At 43.4% G+C, this 25,519-nt stretch overlaps 1 protein-coding gene across 5 annotated transcripts in view; it reads left to right on the forward strand.

Annotated features, from left to right (window-relative positions):
- Nucleotides 1-23,012, forward strand: part of PIK3R1 (phosphoinositide-3-kinase regulatory subunit 1) — an 82,316-nt gene extending 59,304 nt beyond the window's left edge. For 3 of the 5 annotated variants that reach the window (XM_057540531.1, XM_057540532.1, XM_057540533.1), the window contains exons 5-16: nt 3,940-4,071; nt 4,848-5,049; nt 5,263-5,342; nt 16,851-16,953; nt 17,513-17,611; nt 17,729-17,909; nt 18,161-18,286; nt 19,022-19,164; nt 19,376-19,552; nt 19,651-19,719; nt 20,432-20,602; nt 21,834-23,012. In XM_057540531.1, the coding sequence (XP_057396514.1) occupies nt 3,940-4,071; nt 4,848-5,049; nt 5,263-5,342; nt 16,851-16,953; nt 17,513-17,611; nt 17,729-17,909; nt 18,161-18,286; nt 19,022-19,164; nt 19,376-19,552; nt 19,651-19,719; nt 20,432-20,602; nt 21,834-22,023 (1,673 nt within the window). In that variant the 3' untranslated portion in view covers nt 22,024-23,012. Of the gene's footprint in view, nt 1-3,939; nt 4,072-4,847; nt 5,050-5,262; nt 5,343-12,919; nt 13,354-15,136; nt 15,410-16,850; nt 16,954-17,512; nt 17,612-17,728; nt 17,910-18,160; nt 18,287-19,021; nt 19,165-19,375; nt 19,553-19,650; nt 19,720-20,431; nt 20,603-21,833 lie in introns of those variants that run through there. The other 2 variants (XM_007175993.2, XM_007175994.3) reach the window with 2 other exon arrangements.
- Nucleotides 23,013-25,519: the final 2,507 nt, after the last annotated feature.

Here is a 25,519-nt window from a genome sequence, read left to right on the forward strand (position 1 = left end):
CATTTGAGATCAAAACACACATAGAAAACTGGTTTCCCTTGGACTCTGTGCTATAAAAGTGAATTTTGTGGCAAAACAAAAAGAGTAAACATTATCTCAATTTAGGAGTGAGGATCCTCCAGGACTGTTTCCAGCTTGAGGATTTTTCAGTTTGTAAAAAATCATAATATCCTGGAGGAAGCTCAGAGATAAGTCACTTAGTCACTTACACTAAAAACAAAACGTATGGCTTTTAACCAACCCCATGAATTAACCAATGTCTGAAAAGGACAGACAGGGGTGGAGGACAACAGCCTACATTTATTAGCACCTACTAAGTTATTTTATTTCATCCACACATCAGTCTTGTGATATAAATATTAGTAACTGCTGATGGTAAAGCCGTGACTTGCATCCAAATTGTTCTGACTCTCAAAGCCCTTATTCTTGTTTTTCCCCCACTATATTGCCCTAAAATAAAATATTTCTTTCTTGTTTTTTTTTGTTAATTGTAATGGTGTGAATTATTTTCTTTCTCTCTTTCTCTCTCTCTTTTGGTTTCTCTTTACCTGAATCAGGCTTTTCCTTTAAAAGTTCTCATTACAAGAAACACCTTTGTGTGTGACTCTGTGTGGTGATGGATATTAACTAGACTTACTGTGGTGATGGTTTAATAATGGTCTATACAAATATCAAATCATTCTGTGGTACCCCTGAAACTGATATAATGCTGTATGTCAAGATACCTCAATTTTATTTTTATTTTTTTTTAAAGAAACGGTAGAGATTTTTTTTTTTTTTTTTGGCCGTGCCACACAGCATGTGGGATCTTAGTTCCCCGACCAGGGATCGATCCCACACCCCTCTGCACTGGAAGCACAGAGTCTTCACCACTGGACCGCCAGGGAAGTCCCAAGATACCTCAATTTTAAAAACTCAGCCTTTTGCAGCCTCAGCACTATGGACATTTTAGGATGGATAATTCTTTGTTGTCAAGGGGCTGTTCTGTGCGTTGTAGGGTTTCAGCAGCACTCCTGGCCTCCACCCACTAGATGCCAGTGAGATTTTCCCCCGGTTGTGACAGTCGGAAATGTCTCCAGGTGTTGAGAGATGTCTCCTAAGGGTGGAGGTGGGGCAGCAAAATTGAGGACCCCAGTGGAGAACCCTTTACTTAGATAGAGATCAGTCAGGGAGGGGGACCCCATTCCAGTGGGAGAAGGGGTGAAGTGTTGGAGAGTCTACTGGTCGCCCGTCAGGAGCAGACTCAGAAAAGCAGGGTAGAAGAGGGTGTAAACGCCCCAACCCAGACCTAGAGACTGGGTGGCTCTCTCTGAACTAACTTCCACTGTCATCACATGACAGATGTGTCTAGCTCTTGGAAGAGCACATTAGCATAGCTTTAATGCAGAAAAGGAGACTGCTAGAATGGAAGTCAGAAACCCCAAGGAGCTTTGGAAGTTGTCTATAAATAAATAGAACATACTACATCGGCTCTAGTGGAAGTTGACATAAGGTGAGCTGATCCAAAGACTTGAAATAAGGTTATTTCATTCAAAGGTTATAAAGGCTCTTTGGAATACACCTCCTGTGTTGGAGAAGGGCTTCAGTGAATGAACATTACTCTCAGGACTTTGTGTAGCTCAGCTCACAAACATTCAACCAGCACATTCTCTGCTGAGCACAGAGGGACGTGAGAAGAGCAGGTGGGAGCCACGTTCCGTGCCCTGGAGGGACTGTCAGTTCTAGGAGAGAGACTCGCAGTTACCATAGTGGGAAGTGTCAGGTGTCACAGAGAGATGACTCCTGCCTGCAGGGGGGACGTGTGGAACCTTTAGCATCTTAATGTTTATACCTCATCGCCAAATGGTGTTTTAGGATGAGCAAATTAAGTAATAGGAATTGGCTGGGCAAAGTGATATTAAGTGAAGTAGACAGGGGGCAAATCTGGGGGGAGGGGGCAGCAGCTTGCTGTAGAGTGGGTGGCTATGGAATGCTCCAGCAGAGGTGTACGCACAGTTTTGTGTGACAGTCACACTAGTAGTTGCATTACTTTCCACGTGGACCCTTTAGGCAAAGACCCAGTCTTGCCCTTCCCCACACTTATCAGAGGTGTCATATGCCTCTGGTTTGTTCTTTGTGGGACATTTAAGTGATTTAAGCCCTTGCTTCTCCACCTGTTCATTCTTTTCCTCAAACTAACCTATCCACATTTGCTACCAGCTCAGGACTTTCCTGAGCTTTATGGTATTGTACGATTATCTTTCATAGGTTCTGCCTAGTTAGTGGGACAGGTTTGGCTGATGATGACGATGCGTCCAAGGAGCTTTGTTAACTCAAAGCCTAAGTGCTTTGTAATATCACACCTGGTGCATGCGCATCCAGGATGCCACTTCTCCTCCTCGTGCTGAATACCTGCGAGTAAACTCTGATTCTCTCTCATCCTCTCCTAGGCCACAACCCAGTCCTGTCAATCTCCTGGTTAGGCTATTTCTTGATAATGTCTCACACGTTTCTAACGGTCCTGAAATCCAAATTACCACAAGTGGTATCAGTACTTCCAGCAGCGCTCCTTTCCGACTTATTTTGAACGCCACGATTAATAAAGCTGTTTAGAAATGCATGCAGCATTTTGCTCGTCAGGTCCCCTGTTCTCCACTGAGTACGTGCACGAGTCCCCAGCTAATTTCCCTCAAGTCATCTTTCCTGTCCGTAGTGTGCATCCTTCAGCAGTGCCCGTGGTCCTCCCTGCCCGCAGCACCCCTTCTTTCCACCGGGCAGTGTGTCTCATTCTACCCCAAGTACTCAGAGAGCGGCTGTGATTTGTGCTACCCCAGGGTTGAATTGCCTGACCTGTTTTCCAGATGAAGGATTTACTGGACAGACTGCATGTCTTATCTTTCTTCTGAGATAGTTCAGTGCCCACCAGTTAGATTAGTAATACCTTAATCAGAATACCCTGTCAGAACTAGGGAGAAACATGCTAAAGATGTTCACATCATTTTTATGGCCGTTCTTGAGACTGACTGCTAAAACTCTGTAATAGCTTACTGTTTAATCAATCAGTCTGTACTTCATTGGGTTAAATTTATATTAATTCTGACATGCAGTACTGAGCAACTCAAATTTTAGGAAATCTATGGATTTGCACGTCACGTTTTCTTGTTGCAATTTTAGGAAGCATTTACTGTGTGATTCGCCATCCCTAGAACAGAACCCTTCTCACTCAGGGCAGAACCACCGTCCAGAACGTACTTGCAAACATTGTGGGGGGCTGCATTTGTTTGCTGTGGCTGCCATAACAACATCCCACAGACTGGGTGGCTTAAAAAACAGAAATCTATTTTCTCACAGTTCTGGAGGCTAGAAGTCCCAGATCAAGGCAGGGTTGGTTTCTTCTGAGGCCTCTCTCCTTGGCTTACAGATGGCCACTTCCTTGCTGTGTCCTCATATGGCCTGTCCTCTGTACGTGCACCCTTGGTGTCTCTTTGTCCAAATTTCCTCCTCTTATAATACCAGCCAAATTGATTAGGGCCCACTCAAATGGCCCCATTTTAATTTAAACACCGCTTTAAAGGCCCTGTCTCCAAATATATTCATATTCCGAGGTGCTGGGAGTTGGGGCTTCAACATACGAATTGTAGGGGAAACAGTTCAGCCCACAGCAGGAGCACTGTTTTTTGTTGCCCCGAAGTCTGGGAATGTGTTCCTGGCATCCTGGGCAGGGGCCTTCATGCTTAATGCTGACAGGGTGGGGGACAGACCTACACAAGGGAAAAATGTTCTATTCGAAATGCCAGGAGCAAGCCCTGCAAGAAACACTGCTTATAAATATGCAAGCATCTTACATTTGTCCTCATACTGCGTCCTTTCGTGTGTCACATTGAAGTCGCACATTCAGAAAATCGGCCCAACCAATGCATAAAGTGTCTGAAAAATTTTTTTTGCATATTTCTATCATAGATGCTGCCTCCGTGGACTTGGAAATGATCGATGTGCACGTCTTAGCAGACGCTTTCAAACGCTATCTCCTGGACTTACCAAATCCTGTCATTCCAGTAGCCATCTACAATGAAATGGTTTCTTTAGCCCCAGGTGTGTTGTGTCTTCTGAGAACCTCCCTGAACTGTATTGAGATGTGGATGTACTTGTCAACTCAAGGGCTGCAGATAAGAGAGATTTCTTAGAAAATGTTAGGAGGGGTCTGCCCCCACCCCCATCAGCACAAATTCCCTCCCTTACCAGGGCATCCGATAGAAGAACCAGATTCTAGTTTGCTTAGGAAGGCCGTCCACATGTTGAAATGGCTAATTGTTAACCTTTTATCAGTATTTTAAGGTTCACTACGTCAGCGAATGCCTCAGCGTGCCAAGTGCCATCACTGGATTCAGGGAACCGGACTAGGACCCAGTGACTGGGGATGTTCCCATCACCTTCCTCCAGTGGCCATTAGAAAATGAGTTGAGGGAAGAGGACTCTCCGTTTTAGGAGCTAATGCTCAGTTAAAGAGCTTTGGGGACAGGAAATTGTGGTTCGTAACCTTCAAAGTTAAAACCTGTGATACTTATCTGATGCTCCTCCGAATTAGCCAATCACACTTGAAGCCGCTCCATGGACGGCAGCACACAGAGAACTTCTTGTGGTTTTGTACACCAAGAGCTTCTTGCATTTCCATTTGACTTGAGATTTTGACTTTCTCATAATGCCTTTTCTAATGAGAAGAGCAAATGTATTGTCTGCTGTTTCTGACTCCTTCGTTTTAAATGATCCCTCTGTAGCTAGAACAGAAATTTTCTAGGTGTTTATTCGCTAATAGCTAGAAACGGTCTCTTATTCCTTTTGCTTTCTTTCTTTCTTTTTTTAACCTGTAGAAGTGCAAAGCTCTGAAGAATACATCCAGCTGTTGAAGAAGCTCATTAGGTCGCCCAGCATACCTCATCAGTATTGGCTCACGCTGCAGTATTTGCTAAAACATTTCTTCAAGCTCTCTCAAACGTCCAGCAAAAATCTTTTGAATGCAAGAGTACTCTCTGAACTCTTCAGCCCCCTGCTTTTCAGATTCCCAGCAGCCAGGTAAGTGATAGAAGAGCAACCTGGATTTTGGGGTGATGAGGGTAGTCCGAAGTTTATGGGTCATTAAGCTTCTTCTGAAGATACCAGTTCACAAATGCGTGTACATAGTTCCATCAGACACATTCGCTTGAATACGCAGAAATGAAAAGAAGTTTGTTGTTCAGGGAAAAAGGTGTCTAATGGATCTCTTTTTTTTTTTTTTTTTTTTTGTAGTTCTGAGAATACTGAACACCTCATAAAAGTTACGGAAATTTTAATCTCCACCGAATGGAATGAACGCCAGCCTGCACCAGGTAATGCCTTCGGAACATTTAAAATTCCCTCACTGTTTGTTTTTTAGAGCCTGAAAAATGGTGGCTTTCAGTCTCCTCTGAAGTGCCATAAGTCTCTCGCGGAATTGCGATCCATAATAACACGTTGCCTTATGACTTGAGGGAAAACTAGCTGGGCAGCAGCGCATATGGTCAGTATTATCCAGCTTTTGATATTTGTGGATTTTACATGGTCTTGGTTTCAGGTGAGGGTTGCTGGGAGAGCTCCCCGACCCCCTTAACTTGATGCTTCTGGTTGTTGCATAAATTACGGCGTTGATTTTCGTTGCTGACATTTTTGTTTTTCTTTCTCGTACTTACGAAGTAGGGGATTTATAATTACTATATAATTTAAAAGTATTTTGGAGTGTGTTTTTTGGAAGCAGATAGGCTGAGAGATGTCTTGTCAAAATAAACATTTTTAATAATGCAAGCAGTATGAAACTAGGGGTCTACTGCAACAAGTTCGAGCAAGCCAGACACTTCTGTGAAAGCAGGCTGGCATTCAATTAGCCGTTTAACAAAGCGGGAAATGTAGACCGAGTTAGCAGTGGATTTCATTTAAACTGATGTATTTTTCCTCTACTGTGGAAAGTCTAAACAACCCCACTTTGCTGTATACTGGCTAAAAGTGAGCTGGTCATTTAGAAAGTGATGAGGGCCCTAGAAGTGAAGTGGAGTTTCAGGACCAGTAGAAGGTGTTGCTTGTAGGCTGAATTTATGTCTTGAATTTAATTAAAACATCATGAATTTATTATTTATTATAAGTAACTCATGCAAATTACCAAACTCATCTCTGTATGAGCAAACGTGGGGACCCAGATATAAGTCATGCAATGGCGGACTATGTTGTGCTTTTTTTTTAAGGTGTTCCATAGCTAGGCTTAGTTGTTTGCATCTGGAAGGGGCAGACAGAGAGGTGAGGGCCTAGACTTAAAACCCACCTGTAGGGATGGGATAAAGGATGGGATGGGTAACCACTCATGATACAGGTATTGGGAAGGGCTTCTGTCGACAGATCCAAAATACGGGATCCACAGGTAAGAGTGGCAGCATAAATACTACGTAAGGCAAGTCTGGTCCATTCCAAATGTTCCAAATCCCAGCAAGCAGGATATGTAACAGGGATACCCTGGATTGTAAACCGCATCAGAGAAATCTGTCAACGGGTACGGCCCAGGACTGGAGTCCCAGAGGGTGACCAAAAGGTATCATATCGTGTGACTGCTTGGGTCACTCGATAATGGATTTGGGAGCTCTGTGTTGGTGTTCAGAGGCTGCCTTTGGGCTCAGTAGGAAACGATGCAGTGATAGATTAGAAGTACCCTGTGGGGAGGGGACGGGGGCAGGTGTGAACGTGGCACTGGAGCCATTTATTGACCGCCCACTCCTAGACTGATCACGTGGGTGGGAAGGAAGAGGACCAGCAAGAACAGAACAGGACCCCCGGCCAAAGGATCGAGCTACGATCTTTCACTTCCTCCTGACCCATGTGGAGGTCGGTCTCAGAGACAGGGAGAGCTGGGCCCTGCTTGCAGGGAAGGCAGGGGAGGTTCCCAGTCTTCTCAATGGCCAGCTCTCTGGAGAGGGGAGTCATGGAAGCTAAAAGCCAGACAAGGCTTGACGCATACCCACAAGCGAATTTATCCCATGGAGTTTTCGAGAATTTCTTCTACAGGGGTTGTAGTAGAATCAGTGGTGGAGTTTAATGCTTCTGCTTCTGGTGTACACTGGTTAAACGTCTTTCTCAGTTTCAGCCTAATTCCACCCAAGAAAAACTTCATCTGCAACTGTTTTGATAATGCACACTTAAGACTGCTTGCTATGTCATAGACCCTACCTACATCCTTCTACTAAGAAATTGGTGTATCAGTTTCAAAGGCAGATGGATTAGTCCCATCAGCTCTGTTGAAGAACGATCCATAAAGCCTTGAACGTTGCTAGACTGTCCCAGAACACATGCAGCCTCTTCCAAACAATTGCATCCAAGTAATTTTTAAATCCTAGTTGGAGGCATTTCCCCCTTTGTGTGATCTCTGTCAACTATTCTGCAAATCGTATGGGACTTTTGGAATTAAAAGGTTGCTTCAGCGTCTCTCACCGGTGAAAACAGATTACCCAGCCCAGGACAACGTCCTCGTTAACACCTTTGTATTCAGGAACGGCTCCAGTGCGGACGACTGGCAGGGCACCCTGGGTTAGAGCAATGACTTCTTTGGCCTGGTAGGAATGGGATGTTTTCATGGAGTCTTTCATCATTACCCCTGCACGTGCTCATCCCAGTGGGCTGGGAAGCACAAAACCGCGCATCTCCAGGGAACACTCGTAAACCATTCATTTGCAGTAACTTTGTCATGAATAGAAATGAGTGCTTGAATGATATTTGGGGGGTGGAGGACTAGCAAGACTATGATGGGGCAAACAGATACCTTTTCTAGTTGTTATCAGTTAGAACTTGAGGTGATAGGCAGGACTAATGATGTGTGAGGCAGCGTGTCAGTTGCAATAAGGCCCGTTAGCACACAGTGTCTCATTAAATTCCGGGCGGGAGGGTGTGTTCTGTAAGTATAAAAAGAATTCGAGAGATCTGGTTGGTGACTTTTTAGTAGACAGGAAAAGCTCATAGGAAAGAAAAGGACTTGAAGTGGGCTGCGAAGAATAGGTACAATTTGAAAAGGGGAAGGCGAAATAGCATCTCAGTTCAAGGAGTTTCAAAGATTTCTTCAGAATAAATTGGAAAGGACAAAAATAACAGCTTGATATTTTTACCGGATTTGAAAAAGCAGTAAATATTTTAGGTGACAGCGTCATAAAAAGCATCACTTGAGAGCTGAATGCATTGTCCAGCTCTCCGCTGGCACGTGAAGAAACTGAAGACCACAGAGCTTGACGGTTTCACCTGCTGCCACCCCAAGCAGTGTGAGCCGGAGTGGGTCTGCCGGGGGTGGGGGCACCCGGCCCAGACACCAGGGCTGCTGCTCCGTCTGCTACCTGGGCTTCTGGAACCTTCGTGGGCAACGGGACTGCCTGTAGTGTACAGTCAAAAAGTCCTCCGAAGTTTCCAGCAAGCAACAGACCAAGGATAGGTGATGTTTGCTCCTATGGGTCACATACAGTAAAGAGCCCCAGTGCAGTTGTTGTAGCTTTGGGGGTCAGGCTCAAAGTCGCTCCGTCGTGTGTCATGCAGTGGAAAGAACAGTGCAAGTCACGTCTGGGTGTGAATCCCAACTCTTGCTGCTTACTTGCCGAGTTCATCACCAGGTCATTCAGCCTTTCCAGACGGTGTTCCAGTCTGTGAAATGGGAATAACGCCTCTCTCCTGGGGTGGTTATGAGCGTTAAATGAGGTGAGGAGTACTGAAGCTCACGACCCTGTAGTATGTCCTTGGTGTCGTTGTGTCAGCTCTGGTGTTTAAGGCCCTGCCGGAGCTGGCCTCGTTCAGAGCTCCATCTCCTCGAGCCGCCTTCCTGGTTAGTGCCGTCTGAATCCTACCAGGCCGTTCTCCCCGCTGGCCCCACGTTCCCATGTTCCCGACCAGCGGAGCCTGGCCTCAGGATGCCTGGAGGGGACTTAACGCAGATCTGAAAAGGACACTCAGTGGGCAGCTGCTGCCCCGTGGGCGCATTGCTTGGAGGGAGGAGGATGCCTTTGTCTGACGCCCTTTGCTCCGTGTGCGACTCAGGGAGTGGAGGCGCCTGGCTCTCAGCACCAGCCCCAGCGCCGCCCCCCCCCCCGCCCCCCCCACCCCCCGTACCTTGCCCAGGTGCCTTTACGCTGTGCACACGGTGCACAGCCGTCCCCAGTGGCCCGAACAGTGCCATCCTCTTCATCTGCACCCAGGGGGCTCCTCCCCTGCTTGAGGTGCAGGGGTTTGACCCATTCACTACATTTATGTCCTTAAGCCCCTTGTCCTCTTATACGTAACTGTTCTGTAGTTGTTCTGGTAGTTTCATCAGCTTAGCTACATTTCTCAAGGACAGAGGTTTCTCCTTTTCAGCTCTTCTTAGCATAGAACTGGGCACAGCATAATAATCATCCAAATGAGATCTCAGAGAACTCTCACACACCAGCTCATTTAATGCATCCAGCACACCTGTGAAGGAAGGCTTCTCCCCCCTGTAGGGAGGGAAACTAAGGTTTGAAAGGCTAAGCACAGAGTAAGTTCTCGGAACTTGGTTGACAGTTTGCTGTTCTCTGTGTTACTAAAAGTCTTTAAAAGGGTTAAAGCTGAACAGCAGGTTTTCTTGAATCACTTCGTGTTATATTTACCCTACTGATCCTTAGGTCGCTAAAGTAGATTTCTATAGGGCAACTAAGGTAAAAACGGGCCATTTAACACTGAGTGCCTTTGAATGAAACCCATTATAAGTGTATTTACATATTTCAGACTTCATGGATATATTCAGAAATATTAATGTAGCATAATTGAAGTCTAATATTGCACGCTCAAGCCCAGAGGGAAAATAAATGACTCTTTCTCCCCCCTGCCCTTCTACACCTGTCAGAGTTAATTTTTAACCGCTGGTGCATTTGCAAAACATTCATCCTGAAGAGCCCGATTCATGAATCTTGTTTTAAATGCTCTGGGCTTGGTTTGCAACCAAGACTAAAGCAAGCACTAAGGTAGAAGGAAATGACTTTCAAAGAGTTTTACTCTCCTCTGATTTATTTTATATTGGGTTTAAAATGTGGTCTGACATTAGAAGGTTGTTTCAAAGGTGAGAAGTGAAAGTTTGAAAAAGCTGCACGTGTTTAGAGCGGCAGGAGTAAGCAGGCAAGGCGTGTACTAGGTTTTGTCAAAAAATAGGAAGTTTTATTTGTGCTCTGAACAAGGAGCATGCATTGGAGGGTATAGTTCAGTTTTACTTTTGTTTTCACAGTACAGCCTTCTCTTTCTCTCAAGGGACATCTGAGAGGGACATTGTGGAGAAGGGGTCCTTTTTTCTGCTAAGCAATGGGCGCACCTTTTCAGATACTTTGTAGAGTGTATCACTTTTATGCTTCTGTAAACCTGAGTTTATTTATAAACTCAAATGGACATTTTTCTTAGTGCAGGGTCATTAAGAGCCCTGGATGTGGACTAAAGAATTGGCATCATCCTGAAGGGCCCTTCTGGCCTAAGTTGTCTTAAGTTAAAATTATGAAAGGAGGCATTAATTTAACCCCTAAAAGAAGATTTTGGCTCATTTATTTTTTTCTTAAATGGGCTTTTGTTCATAAATCGTGGCCCTTGACAAAAAACCATTTAAGAAGCTGTGCAGGATGAAAGCTGCTCGTGGAGCATTTGCTACCTGATGGTGATTGGCACGTATGAGATACAGTGTTCAGTCTGTAACTTTCACACTATTTTAATGATTAAGGGACATTTTCCTGACTAGATCACATCTGCTGAGAAGTGACACATGGCCTATTTTTGCTTCTGAAATGAGTTTTGCAAAACTTTGAGAGAGAGGAAAGTAGTAAGACTTAGTGTTTTGAAGAATCTAGAAGGTAAAGATAGTTTTCAATTAGGTAAGTTTTCCAGTATGGTAGAGGCTTTGGGTTTCAGAAATTAAAATACAAGTTTTCTTACAAGAGCTTATTAGCAGGCATGTGAAAAATATTTCCAAGATTGTTATGACATTTGTGCATTTGATTTATTAGTGATTTCTTAGTGAATCATATAGATTAAGTGACAGTTGGGCAATTATGTTTATTTTGTGTGAACTTCTGGACATAGTGGGAGATCAATGAAATACGCAGAAAGCTGATTGTTTTCTCTGGAGCAGAAGTTACTGATTCTGTTCTACCAGCAGAGGGCTCCCTTTTGAAGCTAATGAAGAGCGTGTGTTTTGCAGATCACTAAATTGACTAAAATTGGGAAAAGACTCAGCTCACACTTTGAGTAATATAATAGAACTTCTAGGGTAAATGATTGTACATATTGTGAGAAATTTGAAGCAAAGTTTTCAAATCTATTTTAAGACTTTCTCTAAGTAGAGAGTGTGCCACTTCCCGGTAGATAATTTTCTTCTGAAACGGGAAATAGACTGTCAGAGAAGAGAACACTTTAATCTGAGAAGGTTTTGACATGACATATCCTGTGAATCCAGACAGGTATGCTTAAGTGACTGATGTTTCCAAGGTTCCCAGCTTTAGAAAGACTATTTTTTAAAGTAGGGCAAGATTATGCAGCTCAGGAGGCAAGGGTATTCTGTGAACTAACCCTATGTCTGTGATCAGCTGGCAGAAGCTGAGTCTATTCACTTATAGACTAATTTTTTCCGAACTGGAAAAGTAGGTGTTTCGTATTACCTCAATTGCACCAAAGGAGAGCTTGTAAAATCGCTTTCATTGTGAGTGTAGCAGCACTTCCCAGGTATTGCAAATAACTCTGAAGCTGGTTCCTGCCTGTGTGGACTCTGTGTCAGCACCTAGATCTTCCTTTGTCACTGCATGTGACCTTTGGGTCACCTTGTCATACAGAGTCTGAGGGTATTATAGACAGAACCCGTGTTTCTTCAAAGATAATTAGAAAGCAGCTTTTTTAAAAAAAAAATTAAACTAAAAATAGAAAACAGAAAAAGTCAGTTTTGTTGTAGGTGTGAAATTTTTTGCATGTGGCTTAAAAGAAATTAACTTCAGTTTCACTTGTTAATTTTTACTTTCTCTGGCAGAGGCAAGTAAAGAGCAGGGCAAGTGGGTGGAGAAAAAGGAGTTTAGGACCAAACATCGGAAGTCTGGGTTCTGGTCCTAGTGCTATAATATTATGCAAACCACTTCATTCTGGGTGAGAAGCGTACGCGCGTGCGTGTGTGTGTGTGTGTGTGTGTGTAGCACGAGGGAATTGAAGTGATCTCTAAATTTTTTTTCTGGTTTTAAAGCTAGTGATTTCGTGATTTTACATTGGGTTAAGGTTCTTGGGATAACAGTAAAGCCATCTATGCTGATGTGAGTGGAAATTTTCTTCGGCCAAATTTTAGTTCTTTAAATAGTAGCCAACAGTCCTAAGTTTGGTTCCTTGCAACTTTGTCGAATAAAGGGGGAAAAAAAGTCCTCTAGAAAGGTGTTCCATTCTCCTTGCCCTCCCGTCCTTTGCTCCATGTAGCATCTGCACCAGCCTCATGCAGACAGACCTTTTATGGCCATTTTAACAGGAGTTGAAATTGACTTCATACAAACAGCTGCAGAGTAGAGTTTTTATCTTGGAGTGTATTTTTAATACAATGGAGCTTAGCGTACCCATGCCGAGGCGCAATACTCTTCCCTAGGAGCCTCCTCCGGGGAAACGTTTGTAAACCTGTTCCCTGCAGGGTGGCTCTGCCGGGCTCTCCTGTGACACCTGCGGGGCTGTCTGCGCTGGTATGTGGGAGGAGGTGGACGCGAGCAAGGCACGGTGTTCTGGGCAGCTCTGAGAGGTTCAGGCCTTTACAAGCAAGGCTTTGATTCTATTTTTTGCTGAACTAGCTCAGCCACTTCCTGTGTTTGGCAGCGCCTAGTGCCTCGCTGCACTGTGGCCACTTGAGCCCCGCGAGCCTGCGAGCCGCGCGCCGCCGCAGCCGGTTCGAGAGCCTATTTTAGGTCCCCTGACAATGGCCTTCTCACTTCCTCGGCGAGGAGGAGGAGGAGGACCCGGGCTGGCACTGGCCACTTGTTAACGATGATGACAACTTCGACTTGGACTTGGGCTCCCCTCCCCCACCCGAAATCCCTAGCTCAGCAAATATTTGAACCTGCCCAAGTTAATCATGAAGCCGCGATCGTTATCTGAGAGGGACGTGCGAGCGCCTGGGCTCCTTCCCTCCCCGGCGCAGCCTCGGCCCCGGCGCGCGGCCGGCTCCGGCTTCTGCACGGGCGGCGGGCGCTGAGCTGCGCTGCTGCCGGCGGCGCGTGCGAGCCTCGGGGTCCTGCGCCGCACAGGCTGGAGGAATCGCTTTTTGGATTTTTTTTTTTTTTTGCCATTGTCGGATACAGGCATTTCTAAGGGAAACCGTTGAAATGCATAACCTGCAAAGTAAGTTGCCTTTCGTTTGGGCACTGCTCTGCCCCTTGGCTGTTTCACTGTTTTGGGGGACTTCTGTGAAAGGTTCATTTCTGCAGTTTGTCTGCGTGTGTGTGTGTGTGTGTGTGTGTGTGTGTGTGTGTGTGTGTGTGTGTGTGTGTGTTGTGTGTGTGTCAGGGAGAGAGGGAGAGATAGTAAGTAAGCGCTGCCTGGGGAGGGCAGATGAGAGATTAGGGGAGACACTCCCCCATTTCCTCGAGGGGCACAATGTGAGGGAAAGATGGGGCTTCGGTTGGAAATGGGGAAGGAGGAAATTACCAAGTGCTGGTCTGGAAGTTGGGGCCTGGCCAGGCCTGGGAGAGACGTGGAAAGTCACCTGTCTCCCTGCCCTCCTCCCGGGGTCTACCACATGGGTTCCCAGCAGCAGGACCGGTTTGCACCAAGTGCTCCCAAAGGCATGCGGGACGGGTCCCCTCCGGGCTGTCGCGCTGTCCACAGCTGCTGGGAGGACTTGGGTCAACATTTGTATTAAATTAAGATTTTTTTTTTCTGAATCTTTTCTGAGGACATATCCCCACCACCACCATTTTTCTTTGCATTTAGGGTTACTTCAACCTTTAGGCAAAGAGAGGCTGTGAGTGGGAGAGGGTGGGAGGGTATAGGTTGAATCTGCCTTCCTCCTTAGTGGGAAAATGAATTAAACTGGAAGAGAGGCACGTGAACAGTGCTCAGAGGCTGTCTTGCCTTTGCTCTATTTCTATATATTTTATGATGCCAAATTTGACAGAACGTCTAAGAATAAATTTCAAGGGCTTCTGTGTTCTTTAAATTGTCACAGAAATATGTGACATGCACATGTACGTAGATCACACAGCCCACTCTAGTTTTTTAAATTAACTACATTTACATGGGTGGGGGGAGCCTTTTCTCCCTTCCTCCCCTCTCACTGTAGGAGAACTAACATTAATTTAGATTTATAGGGGAATTGATTTCTTCACATTAAATACTGCTAAGAAGGAATAATAACATTTCTTCCCAAAGTGAGGCATTTGAGATGGAGGGGACAAAAGACCCCCCACGCCGTACACACACACACACACACAAGTAATTACATCACCCCCCCCCCCACAAGCAGTATTTAGCCCAGTAAATCTGAAGATGGGCTCATCAGTGAGAAATACTTAGCAAAGAAAGATAGCTCTGCCTGTACTCTGCATTCTGATATATGGCCTCTCTTTTTTTTGGATTTTCATTCCATATTCTATAGTTTTAACTGCAGTGTTTAATAGAGGTTTTTGCCTCTACATTTTTTTAATTGTGCTTTCTATAATGTAGCATGTTTGTGACAGTGTATAAGTTCTGAGTTTGCAGTGAATTATGAGGACTGAAATTAAATATCCAGAGTTCTTGATCCTTCCTGCTTTTAGTATAAAATATCGGAGGCATTTTAGGACTGTAAAATATATCTTGAGTATACTATTTGGATGCCTTTGTAAGATTTTTAAACCAAGAAATGACCGGGCTATCTATAAACCCAGATGCACTAGGAGGAAAAAAAAAAAAAAAAAAGCTACATGCCGCAGCGTATCAGCTTTTGTCAACCTGCCAAGAGCGGAGCGTACCATGCTGCACGGAGCAATAAAAAAGGAATTAGAAAACTCACGGCTAGAGAAGAACAGTCAGATTAAACACCTTTTTGAAACGAAGAGCGTGTATACATTGCAGTTCTGTTAAATGTAGGATCTTCGTGAGATTGGGGCTGTGTTAAGGCTGGTAGAGAAGAGAAATGATGAAGCAGGAGTGGTCTGGTGACATTTTTCTGACTTGATTGGCTGGGGTGTGTGATGTCATAGGTTACAGTGCAGCCCCTTATAGGTTTTGAAATGAATTCCAAGACACCATTACAAAGAAAGCCGGACTCTTTTCTTATAACTGAGCTCAGCCAAGGAAACTCTCGCACAAATGTACAACACTGTTTGGAATATGGAAGACCTGGATTTAGAATATGCTAAGCCAGATATAAATTGTGGCACAGACTTGATGTTTTATATAGAAATGGATCCACCAGGTAATACTGCAGTATTCTTGTGGAAAGCTGGTTAATGTTGTGGCATTTAATTTTTTTGACAACTACGGTTAACGGCTCCTCTTTGGAGGTCTGTTTTTATTCATTTGTTCTAATTTAATGAGTTTGCTCATAGCGTGAAAATGAAACAAATGGTTTGACTGCCTGTGGAAGCAAGTCAGGCTGTGTGGGGTAAATGCTTATTCTTAGTTGAATGGATATAAATTGGACTCCAGTTTTTCACTGGTGTGTTTTGTTACTCGAGCTCATTTGCTGTTTGGGGTATATTGTTGTATGTCGTTCCTTTAATGAAAAGGATGCAACCTTGGTGCTGCTTTCTCTGTTGACAGTGGATGAGGACAGTGTGGCACTTGGCAGTGATAACACTCGGTACTTTAGAAAGCATGTACCAGTGCTGCTATCGAATGTAGCAGTGATTGCAACTCAGTGCTAGGTGCCCTGAAACTATTCTGAATCAAATGTTGAGACTTTGTCTGCTCTCTCTTCTATTAAGATACTGCAGTGAGAGAAGTTGGCTTCCCATTAATTGAGTCTCGGTCTTCTTTATAAAATATACCTGCTAGACTCCTGAAATAATTTTTGCTTAAAATAATAAAACAGTGCTTTAAAACTTCTTATGACTTAGAATTTAGCTAGACATCCTAGACTTATTTGGCTTTCTCAATTATTTTCGCCTTCCTCCCAATTAAGAAATTCGGAAACACTGCAGTCTTTCTTTATTTGTCACCAGTTGGTACATGAATACTGATTTGACATTGAGGAAGAGGGATATGGTTTTTAATCACTCTTGGCATAATATAGAGCACAGTTATCCAATAGAATATTATCATGAATACTAAAGAGATTGAGGTCCCAGAGGAGTTTCTTAAAGTGGCTTTTGGCAGAACAGTGCCTGAAACACTAAGATTAGAGAAACCCAATTCCGCCTCTTAAAACATATTCCTGTAGATGAGCTTTTTTATTACCGCAGCAGCATTTGTGGAGGACAGAAACCAAATTTGTCTTTTATAATTAAATAAGAGGAGGAAATTAAAACCAAGCCATGTGATTCCTCCTGCTATTCTCTTTGTGGTCTCTTACTTCAGATAGATTTGACCAGATATGAAACTTTAATTCAACTCAAACCTGAAAGTAGAAAATGTCGTGACTGACTGACTGACTCTGGATTTACTTTGAAATTCATTCACATGGCCAGCCCATTTTATTTGTTGGTCTCTAAGCTCTTCTTCTCTTTTTTTCAATTATGGTCTATAGCCAAAGATTTCTGATATTTTTTTTTTTTAAGAAAAGGTTCATGGACTCGTGCATTATTGCTGTGTTTCACAGTTGAAAATGTTACTTATCTAAAGGAACTTGGGTCGACTTTTAAACGTTTATTTGTAGTTGGGACTGCAAAAACTTTTTCTTTCTCTTTCATCTACAGCACTGCCTCCTAAACCACCAAAACCCACGACTGTAGCCAACAACGGTATGAATAACAATATGTCCTTACAAGATGCTGAATGGTACTGGGGAGATATTTCGAGGTAAGGCTACAGAGACTCTTTGAGTTTTTCACCAGAGCTAGGGAGTTTTAGATGAAGAGAAAGAAAAGCAAAACGCACCAGCTTGCTAAGTTCCATTTTTAGGCTATCATCCAACATAAGCATGAAGCACAGTTGGTTCCCTTCCAAAGACGACCACAGAAGTCACTGAGCTCTGGGGAATTGTGGGTGCTGGATGCCACAGGAAATTAAATACCCGAGAAGTTTCATTACTGACAGAACTGTCAGGGGGGCAGCAGGGTGAAGTGGCACTGCCTCAAGGCAGAGTGTAAAGTCACTCTCTTTATTAGACAAAAACTCTAAGAATTAATGCTATCAGCTTAAAGTGGCATTTCTAGTCTAAGTTTTTTTTTTTTTTTTTTTTTTGAGGGGAATGAAGAGTTGGGAGGAAACCTTTTGGGGATCACGACTTTCTGTGCTGATTTGTCAGAGTGACTTGTGTGTTAAAATTCTTAAGGTCTGAAAATACAATTAAGAAAATGTAACACGAGAATCACCAAATCCACTAGGTGAGCATTGTCTCATGTTCTTTTCACTTCAGGGAAGAAGTGAATGAAAAACTTCGAGATACAGCTGATGGGACCTTTTTGGTACGAGACGCATCTACTAAAATGCATGGTGATTATACTCTTACACTAAGGTGAGTCAGGGCGTGTGGCTAAAATTGGCGTGTTAAAGGTGATGGGAGAACATGCTTTTTTTTTTTTTTTTTTTTTAAGAGAATTCTAATGCCATTATTTTTATATTGCATTTGCAGGAAAGGAGGAAATAACAAATTAATCAAAATATTTCACCGAGATGGGAAATATGGCTTCTCTGACCCATTAACCTTCAACTCTGTGGTTGAACTAATAAACCACTACCGGAATGAATCTCTAGCTCAGTATAATCCCAAACTGGATGTGAAATTACTTTATCCAGTATCCAAATACCAACAGGTAATCACATACTCATGTTAATATTTTAAAAAGATACTTTTAATGTTTAGAAAATATTTTGAAGCAGATGAATTGCATGTAATCAAGCTTGAAAAACTTTCAAACTGTGTAATTTTGTGATCACAAGTGTATAGTGGCTCAATAAAATACTTTCACAAAATAAATGACCATTGTTTGAGGATTTTCCCATGTCAGATAAGTACCTTATCAACTGAATTTATATTTTTTCCATTTTCTTCTAATCCTTCCAGGATCAGGTTGTCAAAGAAGATAATATTGAAGCTGTAGGGAAAAAATTACATGAATATAACACTCAATTTCAAGAAAAAAGTCGGGAATATGATAGATTATATGAAGATTATACCCGTACTTCCCAGGTGAGTTTTCTTTGAAAAGTCACATTAAAATTGTAGAGCTCTTAGTTACTAGAAGCTAATGCATGTTATATTCAGCTTCAGAAAAAGAATTTAAAAGGTTGAGGAGTTTTTGCCAATAATAAAGTGGGGGAGAGAGATCATTTATTTGTGAATCGTTGATTATTCTAATAATTACTTACTATAAACCTTTTAAATGAAGCCTGTAAGTATCAGCATAATAAAGTAAGTAAGTTGGATTGGCATAACTGCAGATTGAAGAATTCTTTTTTAGAGTGAAAGCTAATAATAACTGGAAGTTCCACAGACTTGTCTAATCTCTGAAATGGGGATTTCACCCTGATATGCCCTTACTATGAAAGGTTGAGGCTACATTTACTGCCTTGTTTTCCTAGAGGCTTTAATCTCCTCTGGGCCATCACGTATCTGGGACCGCCAGAGGGAGCAGGAGGATGGCATAAACTGCTGATAAAGTGGAATGGTTTTTAAAAGAGATGAAAACTGTAGAAAACTGTCAAGCAGTCATCTTCCATAGACTGGGAACATTCTCCAGAGGAAATGTGCGCTTCTGTGATACTATTTTAAGGGGTTTTATGAATTTGAGTCCCACCTTGCTAACAAAATACTTGCGTGCCAGATAGTAGCGCCGATCAAATGTCCTGGTAGTGTCTTGCCGTAAGAAGTTGTCTTTCTTTTCTGTGAAAGGAATGACCTTGTCTTATTAAAATTGTGTTGCAGGAAATCCAAATGAAAAGAACAGCTATTGAAGCATTTAATGAAACCATAAAGATATTTGAAGAACAGTGCCAAACCCAGGAGCGGTACAGCAAAGAATACATAGAAAAGTTTAAACGTGAAGGCAATGAGAAGGAAATCCAAAGGTTGGTGACCCAGGAGGGTTTCCATTGCCCATGTGCTAGAGATCACCACAATTCTCTTAAACTGTTTAAAGGTGACCTCGATTTCTATGAAACGACAGGGAGAGAGAAAGCATTCTTTACCTGAGGAAAACTGCTGGGAAGCAATACTGCAACCTTGGGGGAACTTTCATGATGCTCCAGGTAATTGTGGATGCACTTCTCTTGCCTGCAGGATTATGCATAATTATGAAAAGTTAAAGTCTCGAATCAGTGAAATTGTCGACAGCAGAAGGAGACTGGAGGAGGACTTGAAGAAGCAGGCTGCCGAGTATCGTGAGATTGACAAGCGGATGAACAGCATTAAACCAGACCTCATTCAACTGAGAAAGACAAGAGACCAATACTTGATGTACGTACTGGAAATGGAACCCTGCATGTGCATGACTGGTAATTGCAAAAATCAAGGATAGGTTCCTAATGCATTTTCCTTTTAAACCTCTTTTCCAGGTGGTTGACTCAGAAAGGTGTTCGGCAGAAGAAGCTGAACGAGTGGCTGGGCAATGAAAACACTGAAGAGTAAGTAGTTAGCACAGATGGGAGGTAGCAAGGGTGTTTTTTTGATTTAAGGAAAATGCACAACTTGCTTCGTTTGCAGAGCAAGTGAGGAATGGAACGTCTCGTAGGAGAAAATATTATCAGTCTCATTACCCAGCATTTTAAAAAAAGGAAAGTTTAGCAAAGGAGAATGCAGATTTCCTTTTCCCCCATAGGGCTTTGAAGTGACATTGTGTCCGTGATGATGTCCTGGAACCGTCTAGAAAAATCCCATGTTTTGGGACCAATGTGGGCGGGGGGAGGAGGGGTGTTGGGGGAGACAACCCTGTTTAGCATATTTTTAAAGCTTAAGTATATGTTTTGTTTCAATTATTTGAAAACTGGTGTTCCTCCTAGTCAATCAATTTCCTGATCTAAACTGGACAAACGGGATTGTTTAATACCTTGCTCTCTGCCGCAGGTAGCTGAGCGTAGGTGCTGACTTGACTTGAAAACAGGAAGAGTATCACTTAGTGCTACTAAAACTCTTTGTTCGGGGTGGGGGTTGAAGGCTAAACTCAATGAGGAAACTCAGGCCAGAGAAGCTGGTTGAGTCAGACCCGCAATCGCTGGCCTGACTTGCTTGGAGGAGGGGCAGGAACTCGATCGAAGTGAGGAGAGGGCCCTTTCTCAGAGGGGCAGGCTGCTGGCTGCCATGTACTTCATTTAGAAACCTTCTCTTCTACCTTTTTAGCCAATATTCGCTGGTGGAAGATGATGAGGATTTGCCCCACCATGACGAGAAGACGTGGAATGTTGGAAGCAGCAACCGAAACAAAGCCGAAAACCTGTTGCGAGGGAAACGAGATGGCACTTTTCTTGTCCGGGAAAGCAGTAAACAGGGCTGCTACGCGTGCTCCGTAGTGTATGTACCTCCAGCCAATTACGTGTCTCGTCAGACATCTCAAGGAGGTGTTTCATTCATTCAGCCCGCCAACCGTGCGGGCAAGGATTTGGAAAAGTTGTAATCTTTAAGAGTGTTACAGTAGTACAAGGGTGGAGAAGAGGAAATCAAACCTAATATTTTTAATTCTAGGCAGGAATAGCTGTCGAGTAGAAAGAAACCTGCTGTTTAGGTGGAAGACTAGGGCTTGGGAGAAGTCTTGTTTTTCTTTTTCATCTTTTAAATGGAAATAAATAGCCACACTTGCTGCTTTTTGGGGGGGGGCTTCCATATAGTTAGAATCTGAGGTGATTCACATGGAAGCACCACCCACAGGTAAAGTCCCCATCAGGGACAGGTCAAAACAGTAAGAGAAAGGACCCTGGTCACTGTCCCTGAGATAAGTACACCCAAGAGAAGACATTTCCATCCTATGGCCTATTTTCCTTTGTTTACGTAATAGTTTGGGGGTACTTTGAAGAGTGAGGTTGGATCACTGACATTATTTCAGAGATGGAATGTCCTCTAGGAGAGAAAGGGTCTCCAAGTATTTTATAGCCCGTCATCTCCGTCCATTTAAGCAGAGAAATATTGCTACAGGAAAGGAGTGAGAACTTTGAGTGAGGACAAGGGAATAGGAGAATAGAGAGTAGATGGAGAGGTATGTGGACGATTCCAGGCCTGCCTGAAAGGAGGAATCCTGTTAATAATTGTAACAGGCTTGTACGATTATTATTATTGTAATTGTAATGGTACCAGTACCACTCTGGGCAGCAGCACTCATAGTAATGGCTGAAGTCACCACCCGTTGCCTGCTCACTGCGTTCTAGGCATCTAGCAAGCAAGCCCCTCCCATACATCGCCTCATTTCTCAAAGCTCCCCTCTTACAGATAGGTTACTACTGTCTGTCTCCCTTTTAATCCATGCTATAGATGACAATCCAGTGGCTCAGTGAAGCTGGGTTACCTCCCGAAGTTAGTCAGTAAGTGACAAGGGACAACTCCACAAGTCTAGGGCTCCCCCAGGACTGGTCCCCAAGTTACTCAGCCAGTAAGTAAGTGACAAGGGACAACTCCACGAGTCTAGGGCTCCCCTAGGACTGGTCCTCATGTGGAGGCTGGCCTGCATCGGGGATTTTCACGATGCTTTTACCAAAAACGCCTCATCCTGGCCCAGCTCACCCAGGCCCTTGTGCTCTCTCTCTGTGTGCAGGGTGGACGGTGAGGTCAAGCACTGCGTCATCAACAAGACGGCCACGGGCTACGGCTTCGCCGAGCCCTACAACCTGTACAGCTCCCTGAAGGAACTGGTGCTCCACTACCAACACACGTCCCTCGTGCAGCACAACGACTCCCTCAACGTCACACTAGCCTACCCGGTGTACGCGCAGCAGCGGCGATGAAGGGCCGCCCTCCCGCCTGCTCCTCACCTTCAGCTCCCCGAGGCCTCCAGCAAGCACAGGGCTCCCCTGCAGCCTGAGCTGGGAACTGAGCTGCGGACACCCAGCCGCCTGTCTTCAGATGTGACTCGAGCTTTCGGTCACACGGCAGTAGGGGAAGACACATGCGCGGCGGGCTCGCAGTAGGCGACGACCACCACCATTCCTCGTCTGGAGTGCTTAATTAGCCTTCCTTTCTTTCCTCTTTCTTTCTTTTTGGTTTTGTTTTTTGGATTAATTTAAAGAAGAAGTCACAACCACACACGACACCAAGAGAAAAAGAAATGCAAAAATCTCTGCGTGCAGGGACAAAGAGGCCTTTAACCATGGTGCTTGTTCGTGCTTTCAGAAGCTTTACCAGCTCAAGAGTTGGGACCTTGGAGACCAGAGCGGGGACGGGCTGACGAGCCCTGGCCTGGGGTCGCTCGGTCCAGCCTGGGTGCTGCCGTGCACGGTGGCCCCAGACACATCGCACTGTGGATTCTTTCATTTTCTAACGAAATGAACCGATATGTAGCAGAAAGGCACTTCCGCGCACAGGGGACACTTTGGGGAACGTCCGCGCGTGTACGTTCAGAGGAAATTCTGTTGTTGCAAAGTGCCAGAAAGTGTTTCGTTAAAACTCTACAAACCAAGAAAACCCACCAACAGGAAAAATGGAGCTTGGAAAATAGGACTTCAAAATGACATTTAGTATATAAAATATGTACATAATATTGAATGACTGACTAACTATCAAATAGATGGATTTGTATCAATACCAAATAGCTTCTGTTTTGTTGTGCTGAAGGCTAAATTCACAGTGCTATGCAATTCTTAATTTTCATCATTGTTACCTGTTTTAAACGTACCTTCAGAATAAGCTTCCCCTGCCCCAATTTTTGTTGCTTGAAAATACTGTCCCGATTTTTTTTGTTAATATTCATTTTGTTACTCGTTACCTTTTTTTTTTTTTAAAGAAGAAATGTACAGGATGCCAGTTTAAAAAAAAAATGGCTTCAGATTTAAAACTATGAAATATTTTACAGTTTTTCTTGTACAGAGTACTTGGCTGTTAGCCCAAGGTTAAAAAGTTCATAACAGATTTTTTTGGACTAAATGTTTTGTTGGGCAGTGCCTGATAAGCTTCAAAGCTGCTTTATTCAATAAAAAAAGAGAAAGATGATATATGAATATGACAAAGTATGGCTGAGTTCAACAATGTTGTTTCAAGACTTACGATACGGTACCTGGCAATGTTTGTTTCATAAAGAATTGTGAACTTCTTGATCTAGGGAGGGGAATGTAGCAAAGGGATGTACAGGTGGGGGGGGAGGGGTGGCAGGATGGCATGCACTTTCTCTTTCTTGTGATTGATTACAGAGAAGTGGATCACTGCAAAGTGAAGTCTTTTCCCACTTTGATCTGCTACTTTACTTACTATACTCTCATGACAATTACAAACCTACCGGAATGCTAGGTCTTAGGAAGGAAGGCAGGCAGGCAGGGTCCTGGAGCAGTGTTCACCCTTGTTGGAAACACTGATTTCAAAGTATCATTGCTGCATTTAGAAAAACCTGTCTCTAACATTAGACTACCCGTTAAAAACCAACCAACATCCATTGTAGAAAAAGCATGATCTGAAAAGATAATTTTATCTGGATATCTGCTATTTTCCTAGCCTTCCATTCAACTTAGATCAGAAAGCAAATAGACATGGTCATAATCGTTCCTGCCCTGATCGTGGGGAGCTTGTTCAAGTCATGGCCATTGTAGGAATCATAGTAACAGTCCTCATTCATTCACCCAAATAATTGTATGTGTTACACTTCACTGTGGGGAAAAGGAAGGAGTTGTTTGTTAGAGTATTCTTTCCAACTGAAGGCAACAGCAAGAGATCTCTCTCTCCCCAATTTACATATGCAAAAGCCTTTGGGTTCAGTGGGAACTGTACCTGTGGTGGGAGGAATAAAGGGGAGATTAAAATGGACACTTAACAACTTCAGTTTTCCTTGCTCAATATTACATTCACCACAGCTTGATTTCTCTTTCCTTCAACTACTGGGGGGGTAAGGGGGTTTTGTTTTGTTCTTTAATGTTCTTTTTAAAATTCTTTTGAAAGAATCAGTCTAGTGGCTGACTTAATCAACTGTAGAATGTATTTTTTTTTTTTCCTTTTTACATGAAGCTACTCAGATCAATAGCAATAGTCAGTCTTACAGCCGGACTGTCAGCCCTCAAACTTGACTGTACTGACCTGACCATCTCCCTCGCATCTCCAGACAATTGATGATTCCCCTGGTTTTATTCTCTGAGTGTCTCCTTTACAACTATCCTTCCATGTCATACAGAAGCCCAACCATTAGTTAATAGTAGTTTATCAACTAGGTTTGGTGGTTTTTTTAGTAGCACATCCATGTATGCTATTAAGGAACTTTAATTTCTAAAATATAAGATCTGAGATGGAATATTGCATTAAAAAGCTACCATTCTGTTCATGTTTTTGCTTCAACACTTCACAAGATGGCATGCTATTTAGGCACTTGCCTTATTTCTTTATCTCACGAGCAGAAACGCAATAGGTTTTTCTTTGACCAGCAAAGGCAGGATTCATTGTTTCCTGCCACCATGAGTCACAACTTACCTATGAGGCTTCGCCTGTGCCCAGTACCCTTCTGACAGCGTGTGGCATGCCATCACATCTGTCCTTGTAGATGTTTGACCAGCAGGGCTCTGAGTCCAATCATTCATCTCCTAACCACACTGAGCGGCTTATGATTAGGGATGGATACAGCAGAGCCCCTCCTGATACGTGCTTACATCCATGCATTGATTTTCCCCACCCAATGCAGCATCCTGAAGATAAAAGCCAGAAGCTAAGCTGCAGAGAGGCTGTGATGGGGCTCTAGAATTGGGAGCACTGGGATCTGATATAATACATGAGGGAAAAATCATAACCATGTTGAAAAGGCAAAAGCCTGTGTCTGCAACATCTGACAACTTCACGGCCCTTGATATGTGTATATATGTATATGTGCATGGACTGTGTTTCCAGTACACCTTTCAGCCAAAACAGATCCACAGTCGTTGAGTTCAAGTACACAACAAGCCAATGTCTAGTACAATTCTTGTATGTGTGTACGGGTTTTTTTTTTTCCTTTGAAGTTGCTTTGTTTTGTCTTATAAAGGTGAAAAGTGTTTGCAAGTGAAGTGAGAAGAAGTTCATAATTCTTTGGCTTGTTTCTGTTGTTTAAAAGTTACTCCTTTTGGGTAGCTGGTCTATGTGACTCGCTGAACTTGGAAATACTCATTTTCAGTGTGTCAAGTCAAAGTGTGTTTATGTGAGCTGTCACTGTGGGGAACCAATTGCTTTGTCATATAGCTGGTTATGAACTAGTAACGTGTTTGGGAAGTCCTACTGATGTTCCTTTTTGGGAGAAAAATTCTGCTGGTTCTAACAACTGTGCTTTTGCTATGCATG

Source organism: Balaenoptera acutorostrata, chromosome 2 (genome assembly GCF_949987535.1).
Source record: "Balaenoptera acutorostrata chromosome 2, mBalAcu1.1, whole genome shotgun sequence".
Lineage (NCBI taxonomy): Eukaryota > Metazoa > Chordata > Mammalia > Artiodactyla > Balaenopteridae > Balaenoptera > Balaenoptera acutorostrata.